Source organism: Meles meles, chromosome 14 (assembly GCF_922984935.1).
Source record: "Meles meles chromosome 14, mMelMel3.1 paternal haplotype, whole genome shotgun sequence".
Lineage (NCBI taxonomy): Eukaryota > Metazoa > Chordata > Mammalia > Carnivora > Mustelidae > Meles > Meles meles.
Window position 1 is genome coordinate 30,390,975 of NC_060079.1, and position 12,270 is coordinate 30,403,244.

The 12,270-nt window shown below is 43.3% G+C and overlaps 1 protein-coding gene across 3 annotated transcripts in view; it reads left to right on the plus strand.

The window, feature by feature from the left end:
• Positions 1-12,270, plus strand: part of ENOX1 (ecto-NOX disulfide-thiol exchanger 1) — a 581,569-nt gene that overhangs the window by 468,685 nt on the left and 100,614 nt on the right. For all 3 annotated transcript variants that reach the window (XM_046028124.1, XM_046028126.1, XM_046028125.1), the window contains one exon: positions 4,058-4,242. In XM_046028124.1, coding sequence (XP_045884080.1) covers positions 4,058-4,242 — 185 coding nt within the window. The remainder of the gene's footprint in view (positions 1-4,057; positions 4,243-12,270) is intronic.

A 12,270-nucleotide genomic window follows, 5' to 3' on the forward strand; every position in this document is an offset into this window, starting at 1 on the left:
TCAAGAGTCAGACGCTTAGCTGACTGAGCCACCCAGGCGCCCAATGCCGCAGTTTCTTTACAGAGCCTCTCAATAATCTGTTGGTTGGTGAATGAACCAATGATAATCCATGGGCACTACTGGATTCGGAGCACCTTTATAATCACCAGAGGAAGATTTAATTATAGTCAGGAGAGTAGTTTACACTGAAGTCTTACTGTATTCTTTTTTTATTATTATTGAAAATTGGTAATCCACATAGGGTGGCTCTTAGCTAAATATTCCATTTATTGAAACATAGTGCACTCCTCAGGGATTCTTACTAAAAGATGCACACTGTAGTTTATTTTTAATCCTTATGCTTATTTGAATAGTGAATTTATTATGCAGTCTCTCAAGGGTAAATTTTATCATGGAAGCTCGATGACACATTTTTCAAAACTGTTTAATACAGTGTCCCAGAAAGAACTAAAGAGTAAAAAACGGAGAGAGAAATGAAAGAGCAGAACTCTCAAGTTTCTGAACTTTTAATATACTGAAAAAAATGATATTAAGGTAGGAATTATCAGTATTATGTTTCTAAAAGAAACATAGCCTGTTGCAGGAAGCCTCATCTGAAGGTTACATTCAGGGCTGAGGCATGATATTGAATAATGTTTACAAACAGGTGTCCTGAAGTTAAGTGGAGTCAATACACAATTTCTCACTCTTCAGAAATAACCACTTTGCTGCCACATGAGTAACCATTTGTTGTTTTTTTTTTCAAATATCAAGCTTGAAATCATTTAATCAGAAATGTAAATTCGTTATATGCCTCAGTTACAAAAACGTTGATGGGATTGGCTATGGTATTGATTTGGGGGGAGGGGGTTGTTACAGAGTTACAACTGCTGGTTTGTTTTTTTTTTTTTTTAATATAATGATATCACTGTCCTATTCCAGAAATGCAAACAGCATTGTCTCTTCCTTGGCAGAAGCAGTGGTCACTGACCTCAGCCAAGAACAAGAGCTGTCAGCAGCGCCGTTCCACAGGCTTCTAAGAAGAGCCCATGAAATAATGGATGGTGCACTTTCCTATATGTCTTTATGTTCCGATAATTTATTTAAATAATGTTGCTGGCACATGCTTTATAGCTGCTTGCATTTTGCTACACAGATTTCAGCGTATCTTGCAGACTATGCAATTCATTTGGAAAATGTAATTTCCATCCCTGCATACTAATCGATTTCTTCACAAACACCTGCTATCAGTTATGATAATAAAAATGCCACTCTAAATTGAAAAAGGGCCAAATAGAGCTTCCTAAGGAAATGACTTAAGTGTCTTTGAATGCTACTAAATGTAGTAATGTGCTTATGTAGTGCCAACACTTTTTCCATCATTTGCATTTTCTGTAATTTTGCCCTATTACAGCATCCCTCTCAAACGATGCCTCACAGCCATTTCCTTGCAGATTGGTAAACTGAGTTGTCAGGGCTTGGTGTCTTGGGGTGTGGACAAGATCTAAAGTTGGGCCACGTATTGTTAAAAAGCACTAGCTCACGCTCCTGGCCATATTCTGGGTCATTTCTGATTTTATACGTCCCCGAAAACTGTAAAATTGGCTGCTCTTTGGTTTTGCACACACATGGACACCAAATACAATTTCCTCTATTCATTCTCTTCAGCCTCTAGTTCATTCCACGCACCATTGCCAAACCAATCTTACTAAATCACTGGCTTCATAGTGTCCTTTCACTGCCGAGGCACCTGGAGTGGTTCTCCGCTGGCTGCTGCACTGAATCGGGCTCTCTAGCCTGACTTCTGAGCCTCCATCCCCTCTCATCACCAGACCTGGCTCACCTTTCTCTCCCTGCCTGCAGACCAACACTTGCCTTGTGGATGGAGCTTCTCTTCTTCCTGCCCCAAATAGTGAACCTCCTTGCCCCAAGGAGTAGCTCTCCTATTCTCCTCCCTGGGCTTTTGCTTAGGCTGAGACATCCTTCCCTGATCTTGGGCTTCCGGCCTCTGAAACCCTCTTTTATTATTCTGATCTGTGTCTTCCTTTCTCTTCCGGAAGCTCCTATAGGTCCTTGACACTAAGTTGCCCATTTATTTGTTCAGTCAGCCAACATTCAGTTCCTACTATATGCCAGGCATCAGGCTGATCCCTCTTCCCCAGAATGTGTTAGTTTCTTTACAAATGAATCAGTTTCTCATACTCTGAACTGCTTGAGAGAAGAGACCTATTCCGGCTCCTCCTTTTGTGATCCAAGATGCCCAGACAGGCCTGGGCACAGAGTCCGTATGCAGTAAATGCTTGTTGACTAATTGATCCCTGATGGTTTGAGGTAGGGAATTTTCTGGTTAATTGCATGTTCTATTTGATTAGTCTTTCCTGTGTACTATACATAATCATTTTGCAAAGCAGAATACCATAAGCCACTCAACTATAAAGCTATTATTAACATAATTTCATGTTTGATACTTGAGGAGAGCATTCACAGGGATTTCAGAGCACCTCTGTGAAGATCAGTTGTCAGTGTACTGCAACGTGAAGTTAGAACACGCAGGGGCTGACCTCCAGTGCTGTCTGGTTTCGGAAGTGAGAGGTAGAGATGAGCACACACTGAGAACCGGCCGTACAGTAGGCCTCACATCCCGCCCTTACAGACTGGAAGCCACTTCTTTGAAGAAGTCTGTTAAGTTTTGAAATTTCTCTTCCACTTTTATCTTGCTTACAACAGTAGAGCATGAATTTGCCGTGGGAGGGGGAGAAAGTGTGGGATACTGGTAGGAGAGTGGAGGAGAGAATTCGCGAGGAGTTTCAAATTAGTAAGAACAAAACACACTCAGACTGGCAGAACAGCCCAGTGACTTGAAAACTGTTCATGCTACTTTTTTTTTTTTTTTTTTTTAAGATTTACTTATTTTAAAGAGAGAATGAATTGGGGTAGGAGCAGAGAAAGAGAATCTTTGAGCAGACTCCCCACTGAGCAAGCAGCCTGACACGGGGCTCGATCCCACAATCCATGAGATTATGGCCTGAGCTGAAACCAAGCGTTGGACATTTAACCGACTAAGCCACCCAGGTGCCCCAAGACTATTCCTGCTACTTTGTGGGATGAGAAGAGTTCTCTAACTTCTCTGTGCCTCACTTCTGTCACCTGTGAAGAGGGGGAATAAGAGCAGGCTTGATGAGGGGTACAGGGACAGTCCAAACAAAGGTCTAGGTCTAGGGCCTGTCACTTGGTACGCGTCCAGCTGATGGTTCTCATCACTGGAGAGGCCACAAAGCCCTAAGCTGGAAACCATCTTCAGTGTTGTTTGTACCACTCAGTCTTTCTTCTTCAGTCTCTGCTGTTTCCGAAGCTCTGAGGTGTGGAGGACCCTGTGTTAACGGTCTCTGTCTCTTGGGAAGATGGAGATGTGCGTGAGGTCCAAGTCCACACCTGGGAGTTTTAGGTTTCAAGAAGGAGTATTTGAGTAACGACTCAGCCTTGTAGGGACTCAGAGTTTTAATCTGTCGGTGAAACAAATGGAACTAGGTTACCCTTCTGACAGGAGTGAGCAAACAAGCTGTCTGATGTGTCCCAGCCACTGTGAGGGAGGAATGGCATGCCTGTCAATTCCTCCCTCCCTGAGAGCACTGCTGCAGGCCTCCACCTGTGGAATGGCTGATTGCTGGAAGAAAGTGGCCCCTGAGCCGCCACGCCAGCCTGCAGAAACAGGACAGTAGCGGGGTGGGTGCGATTGTTGCTTGGAATTGTCAATGCTGTCGCCGCTTAGCCACCATCTGGACTTCTTAGAGCCTCAGATTGGGGGAGAGGTCAAGAGACGGGCCTTTGGAAGGAACTATTCCTGTGCCCCCAGGAAACATTCCTCCATAAAACAGGGCAAATAGAATAGGTAAAAATCCCCAAAGTGGTCATGCCCACCAACCGCAAACTAAAGAGCCCTTGGGCAAGGCCTTTGGGGTTGTCTCTGAGCTGGAGCTAACAGTAAGAATTGGGGTGAGAGACTTCCCCTCCCACGAAAGGCCCCCCTACGTCAAAGCAGGAAGGTGACTGACTTTAACTCACTCTGTTTGTGTTGCAGCCCTGGCCGCTCAGGCCTACGCTCTCAAGGAGGAGAACGACAGTCTCCGTTGGCAGCTGGATGCCTACAGGAACGAGGTAGAGCTGCTCAAACAAGAGAAGGAGCAGCTTTTTCGAACAGAGGAAACTGTCACCAAGGACCAGCAGCTCCAGTTCCTGCAGCAGACCATGCAAGGCATGCAGCAGGTACCAGGCCCAGATTTTGTTCTCTTTGGTCTGAGGGAGAGGGACGTGTGTGTTAAGTGGAAGCGAAATGGCAGCCATTTGCCGGGAAGGGTGAAGGAAAAGAAAGCACAACTGGACACCAAGTCGTAAGGAAAGGAAAGTGCTAGTGGGTGTTGGAGGGCAGAATGTGGAGAAACAGCAAAGCTAAAGAATTATGTTGAAGAAATACGCCCTTGAGGTTGGAAGCTAAGGGAGAGAATCGAGGAGGTGGAGAGGTTTGTGGCTGGAATTCAGCCTCGTGGCAAATGGTCAGAAAATCCTTATGGATCGTGGCGATGGTGTTTTGTCCTTGAGAACTTCTAAGTTAAAAGCGTGCCAACGGATTTTACGAAGGCATGGTGAGCTTGTTTCCAAGATCCATGTAAATGTAAACGCTATTGTTCTCACTTCTTCTGGATCATAGTGAGGATCTAGTTGGGTCTCATGAACATGCTACTGTGCAGACTTAAGATGTTTATTGATGGAATGGATGAAGCACCAGAATGGGCAATTTTGGGAACAGGGTGGTGTCTGTGCTTTTGCGAAGGAGCGCCAGACTTCAGCCTCCCACGCTGAAGCTAAAGATGTGTCTGTGGAAGTTGTTAGGAAGAAACAGGAGCCACTGGGCAATGGAGGAGGGAGAAGGAGCACAGACTGTGGGGGTGAGGGGTTGAGGGGACGGGAGGCCCCAGCACAGCAGATGGGGAATAGAATCAAAGATTCATAGCGGGATCGAGGTCTGAAAATCTCAAGTGACTTGTGACAGAATTACGGTGTTTGAGCCTTGGAGTTGCTGTGGAACAATACGGCATAAATTATCGTCACACGTGGGTATTCTGTATTGCCCCTCAGAATGTACAAACCTAACTACTCTTTTCTGGGGGAAAAAAACTTTTTATTTAAACAAGGGAAATGTAAATAGAATGATGGGCAACCAAACTGTATAGTAAGTGGGATATTGTTTTAATTCCCCGTCCATATTGACTGCTCTCCAAGGTCAGGAGCATGAATTGCCTACACAAGTGTCTTAGTGATTAGAGGTAACTGCTACAGAAACATTAGCCAAACAGGGAAAAATAATTTAGAGCAAAGGGTATAAAAAAAAGAAAAAAAAGATGTGCAGACTGGAATAGAAACAAGTTAATGACCAAGACACTGAAATTATGTCTTAAACATCTCCTGCCATTTTAAAGCCATTTTTGAGTCTTGGCTTTGAGTCCTAACTGGTTGATGTTTCACAGTGTGTGTTAGGCAAATCAGTGCAATTCAGAGGTCAGTGCTCGCCAGGAAAATGTCATTACAGTCGCCGCTCATGTCCCTGCGCTTGGAAATGGGTGTAACAGCTGCTGTGCGAGGCTCCCGGGGTTGTCCACATGTCCCGACGCTGGGTGTGCCTCGACGCCCTTGCCAGGAGAGCCTGTCTGTCAGTTCCCCCAGAGATGGCTATGCCAGGCCGAGACCACGGCTACCATCTCACACCTCATGCAAAAGGCCCTCTTTTCCTCTAGGAAAGTTGACCTCAGTTGCTTTTCCAGTTGATAAAACTGTTACGATGCTCAAAGACTCATGTCTGAAGGCAGTCTGAGGAGATAAGGGGGAGCTTGTCAGTCAGGGAGAAGCACTCTAGGGGGTCAGTGCTGGGTCCTGGGAGCCTGGTCTACACAGGAGCCATGTCGGAGGTCACCACAGAGCTGCAGCCCCTTGGAGGAAATGTTCTGCTATTGCAGCCTCTGAGACATTGACAGAATCTTCTTGTCAATAGGAAGTGTACTTCAGTTTTGTTTTGTGGGGTTTGGTTTCATAGGGTTTGGTTTGAACAATAGAAATGTGTCATCTGAGTTCTGGAGGTAAGAAGTGCCAGATCCAAGTGTCGGCTGGGTTGGTTCTGCTGAGGGTTGTGTGGAGAATCTGCTCCCCATTCTGTCCCCTAGCTTCCGGTGCTTTGCTGGCAGTCTTTGGTGGTCTCTGGTTTGTAGACACGTCACCCTGCTTTTTGCCTTCATTTCTTGCTATGCACATCAGCATCCACATTCCTGCTTTTTCTAAGGACACGATTTGTATAGGACCGAGGGGCCCGTGCTGTTCTAGTGTGACCTCATCTGAACTGATCAGACCTGTAATGACTTGTTTCCAAATAACATCACATTCTGAGGCACAGGGGGCTAGGATTTGAAAATGGAAATTTTGAGGGGACATAATTCAATCACTAATAAACACATGGTAGGCAAATACACCTGTTGAATGTCAGAATAATGGACAGAAGCACAGAAGAAGGACTAACGTGGAGCCTGTGGGGACCTCTGGATTCTTGGACCGTATATAGGAAGCCAACATCCTAGAGGTACATTTACATGTAGCTCCTCCTAGTAACGTGGGAGGCACTCCCTCAGTGGCAAAAACTATGATTTTAATTTTTAGTGGTTAGTAGGTGGCTGCATGGCAGCCTTTCTGGCAACATAGCTTTAATAATGTTCAAAAATATGTGCTCTTTCGGAGTCAATTTCTACCTTCGTATCGTTCTGAATAAATGACCATAACATGCTAATTTGAGCCCTACCACAAAGAATTCTGCTGATTTTTAAATTTTCTCTCGATCTTCCCACTATCCACTTTCTTAATTAGAAAACCATGCTCTCACGGGAAAGTCAACAGCTAGAGGGCAGGTTAGCCTCCCACACATTGTTGTTTCAGCAATTGATCTATGGGAAATTATTTCTGTGACAAATAAAAGAAAATACAGTCTTCACAGCCTTCGAACTAGCTGGCCATTTTTAGAATTGCCCTCAAGTTTAGCCAAAAAGTTTTACCCTTTCTTCTTTTAGTTCTTTAAAGATATTTTCACTGACATTATAGTTTCTCTTATGTTCATGAAGAAAATGTTATGGGCAGGGGTGCGAAGGCTAAAAACCCTTGGGTGACTTTGGTTGTTTCTGAGTCTACCCCGATATTACATGTGAGTCACCATTTAATATTAGAGATTTCACACAAAAGGAAATAATAGCTTGTATCCATGGTAACACTGTAGCCTTCACCTGATCTTAAGCTGGCAATGAAGTTAACCTGTGTCTGCCACAAGGAGAGTGAGGTTGTTGGCTTTCATTTGTATCTTTTTTTTTTTTTTTAAAGATTTTATTTATTTACTTGACAGAAAGAGATCACAAGTAGGCAGAGAGGCAGGCAGAGAGAGAGAGAGAGAGAGAGAGAGAGAGGGAAGCAGGCTCCCTGCTGAGCAGAGAGCCCGATGCGGGACTCGATCCCAGAACCCTGAGACCATGACCTGAACCGAAGGCAGCGGCTTAACCCACTGAGCCACCCAGGCGCCCCTTTCATTTGTATCTTTACGTATGCAAGGAAAGGGTATACCTATCCTAAACTCTCATTTATCTTCCAATTATCACACTGAATTTATTGAGGCAAAATTTACATATAATAAAAATATTCTTGTTAGGGCTGCAGTTCCATGAATTTTGACGAATTGATAGCCTCATGATACTACTACCACAATCAATATATAAAATTGTTCTATCACCCTCCCCCCCAAAAAATTCCCTTATCCCCCTTTTTAGTCAACCCAAATCCCAGCAACTACAGGTTTGTTTTCTACCTTTTATGGTTTGGCCTTTTCCAGAATGTTCTATAAGTGGAAGTATATAGAATGAAGAACTGTCGAGTCTGGCTTCTCTCAGCTAGCACAATGATTTAGAGATTCCTGCACATGGCCCAACCATATGTATCAGTAGTTCATACTGATCAGACTACTGATAGTAGTTTTGACTAAATAGTGATAAAGAAGAGCCATAATTTGTTTATCTAGTCCCCAGTTAATGGACATATGGGTGGTTTCCTCTTTGGGGCTACAATGAATAAATGTGCTGCAAACATTCACTTTCACACTTTTTGTTTGGACATAAATTTTCATTCCACTTTGGTAAACACCTAGGACTAGAACTGCTGGGTCATATGGACAGTATGCTTAACTGTTTTAAGAAACGGCTGGACTGTTTCCCAAAGTGTCTGTACCATCATGCATTCCCTTGGGATACAGGAAAATTCCAGTCATTCTGCATCCTTGTCAGTCAGTGCTTGGTAAGGTCGGTTTGTTTTGTTTTGTTTATCTTTTTTAACCACTAGAGTAAGGGTAGAGTGGTATCTCAGTATGGTTTTAACCACACCTAAATTTAAACAATACTTGTATTTTCATTCGTGAGCATAGGTCAATATATTATATTTTTAAATAACCAGTTGAAAAATCAATTCCTTTTGAAGTCTTTTGTAAATCATATTGACAGGACTGGTGAATATTCACATAACAACAGGATCCCATTATAAGCTGCTGGTCATAAAACTGTGTGTGACTGATGATGATTATGTCAGAAGGGTCCCTCATAAATACTTTGAGCCAATACTTTTTAATAGTGTTAGCAGATGTCATTTGAAGACCAGCTGTCTTTAGGCCAGTAAACCATTGGCCCATGTAGAGCAGTAGGTTTCTAACACTCTTGGCTTGCCATTAGTTAAAGACCAGGGCTGTCTGGACAACTTTTATTTAGCAAGATCAGGACAAACCTGGGGAAAAGAGGATTATTATAATTGACAGCGTTTTAGAAATTAACTGACAAGGGTTTTTCTCATTATGCTAGAAAAGGAATATTTGTATGAATTTTCTCTATATGTATTATAAATCTCACTAATCTAGACTAATTTTTTTTAATATTTTATTTTATTTATCAGAGAGAAGGAGAGAGAGAGAGCACACAGGCAGGCAGAGGTGGAGAGAGAAGCAGGCTCCCTGCCGAGCAAGGAGACCATGCGGGACTCGATCCCAGGACCCTGGGATCATGACCCGAGCTGAAGGCAGCGGCTTAACCCACTGAGCCACCCAGGTGTCCCTAGACTAATTTTAAAGAAGGAGACCGAGACATATAATACTGTTATTTTCTAAAATATATAGTAACCCCAGGTAGTTTTCCAAATGTCGCTCAAGAACTGGTCCTTGGGGGCAGCTATTAAGAAATAAAAGAAAGTTGTTAAGGTGACATGGATGAGTATATCTGACCACTTAAGTAAAGCATCTCTTTCGAATCCTCTCTAAACTACTCAGTTGCTTAGTAAGTACTTTTTAAAAGAGATAATGAGGGGCATCTGAGTAACTCAGTCGGTTTGGTGGCCAATTCTTGATTTTGGCTCAAGTCATGATCTCAGGGTCCTGGGATGGAGCCCCATGTTGGGCTCTGTGCTCAGTAGGGAGTCTGCTTAAGGACTCTGTCTCCCTCTGCCCCTCCCCCAGTTCGCTCGCTCCCTATCGCTGAAATAAATAAATCTAAACATAAATAAATCAATCTAAACATAAACAAATCTAAGTAAAAGAGACCATGAAATTTTGTGCTCATTTCCTCTCCCACGTTCCCACACAGTGAAGTCTCGCACACACAGGTCAAAGCCAGGATGAGGATCATGGCAGCAGGAATGGTGCTGTTGGTGGCGGTGATGGTGACTGTGGGGCTGAAGGCAGCTGCAGTGGGGAAGGTGGTGCTTTTGACCATTGGAAAATCTTAGGGAAAGACAGGTAAAATGAGCACATTCCAGAAAATTTCAGAGGATTTAAAACCAAGTTTTTTTCTGAAACATAAAAAGCACGTCCCTTAAAAATTATAAAAATCATCTGAAGCCCAGCTAGCCCGCTGCTCCCAGCAGGCTTCAAGAGGCGGTGCTGGGAAGAGCCTGGGGAAGGTGTTATAGGCAAAGAACACAATCAGATGTAGCAGGAGTTTGCCATGGGAGTTTCTCTCTTTCTTGGATAATTTTTCCTTTTGTTTTCAGTTTCTATTTTCTTTCTGAAATGCCCACCAGTCAGATAACAGACCTTTACCAGGCTGATGCTAATGTGCTCATTACCCGTTTTTCTCCTGTTATCTGTTTAAACTGTATCTTTTATCCTCGCCACCGAAGGTTCTGTTTGATCATCGTGTTATTTTATTTCCAAGTGTTCTTTTTTGTCTTCGATTATTTTCTCTTTGTACACATTTATTTTTTTGGTTTCAGTATCTTTTCAAATCTTTCTGAGAATGCTAATTAGAATACTTGAAATTCTGTTTGTTCCAGAGCCATTTCTATTTATTCTAAGATTGGGTCTTTGGTTTTGTGTCTCAGTCTGTCTCTTTGCTGCTGCAGGTTTCTTCCCATGTGGTGGTGTTGGTTGGTGTGCTTCCATTGAGCAGCGTGGGGCTCACTTCCCCTGGGAGCCATGGGGGCAAGCGTGTTCCCAGCTGGGCGTCCCCCCTCTTCCCCTTTCCTTTTCACCCCCCCTCAGCCGTGGCTCCATGCGGTGGTGCTCTGATGGCCAGGCATCACTTGCAGGACAGTTGGGGATCCTGCAAATGCCAGAATCTGTCCCATGTGAGAACTCCCTGGAAGTCTCTTCCTATTCTCTTCGCTCTTTTAAGTTTATTCACCAACAGCCAGCTTAACTGAGTTTCTGGAAGAAGGAAAACCAAAGAGTAGACACATGTTCTGTGTCTGACATCTTGGACGTTCAAGAACCTGTTTCAGGGGCTTTGAACTTTAATCCTCTGATGAATTCTCTCTCTCTCTCTCTTTCTTTCTTTCTTTCTTTTTAAGATTGTATTCATTTATTTGACAGAGAGAGCAGGGCAGGGGGAGTGGCAAGCAGAGGGAGAAGGAGAAGCAGGTTCCCCACTGAGCAGGGAGCCAAATGCTATGCAGGGCTTGATCCCAGGACCCTGAGATCATGACCTGAGCCAAAGGCAGACACGTAACTGACCGACCCACCCAGGTGTCCCTGATGAATTCCTGGTTAAGGTGTGGGCCAGTGAGGTGGCCAGGGGGAAGGTACGGCAATTTATTCTGGCTGTCCAGAAATAAATGAGGAAAGCGAGAAGCGCAAGCTCATCTTACAGATGTCTGAGAGGAGTGGACATAGGGACTTAAGGCAGCATATTTGAAATGGAGTAAAGATAGCTGCTTCAGGACAAGGGGGCAGATAAATAAATTAGGAGGGTTTTTTAGGGTAGAGGAAAGGGAGACAAACAGAAAGAGGCTGAAATCTGGAATAACGATAGAGAAATGGCATTTATCCATTCTGTTTTGGGGTTTTTGTCCTGGGGGAATAAAAGAAGCAGGGAATTGAGAAAAGACCTGATGGGATGAAGGGGGCTGAGCATCAGCTCACAGGGCTGTGCACAGAGCAGAGGAGAGAAGCTGTTCTAGAGGGAAGGAGGAGAAGGATATGCAGAGGCCAGGGAAGGCACAGTAGGAAGAAGAGTTCTTCTGTAGTTAAAAAAAAAAAAGGAAGAAGGCAGAAATGTAAACATAGAAGAACAAGAAAAAGGGAAAAAGGCATTTTTCTCAAAGAAATTCAACATTTTTATAATGGTAAATTATGTTTTAAGAACTTTTATGAAATATTTAGACAAGTGAACTAAGGGTTGATAAGTTTGGAATTTCAGCTACAATGTATTATGGGGATTCCTTCTCGGTAGGGTTTATGAACCTCAAAAATGTTCATTAGAAGGAAGAAATAGCACATACATAATGATCTGGTTGTTTACTCATTCAAGAAGAAGCCTGTAACAACATTATCATAATATCTTTAATGTACAAAAACATCAGTGCAGAAAATAATTTGGTATCATAGCATAGGGCAAGAAAAATCACATTATTTAGAAAAAAAGGAAATCAAAATCACAATATTACAGTGTAGAGAAAAAGGCTTTCTTTCAGACTTTCATGTGTAGGTAGTAAAACCTTTAATCTTAAAAAGTTCAAAAAAGAGGGAAATTGGAAGGGGAGATGAACCATGAGAGACTATGGACTCTGAAAAACAGCCAGAGGGTTTTGAAGGGGTGGGGGGTGGGGGGTGGTGAGAGGTTGGGGAACCAGGTGGTGGGTAATAGGCAGGGCATGTATTGCATGGAGCACTGGGTGTGGTGCAAAAACAATGAATACTGTTATGCTGAAAATACAAAAAATTAAAAAAAAAAAGACCTTAAA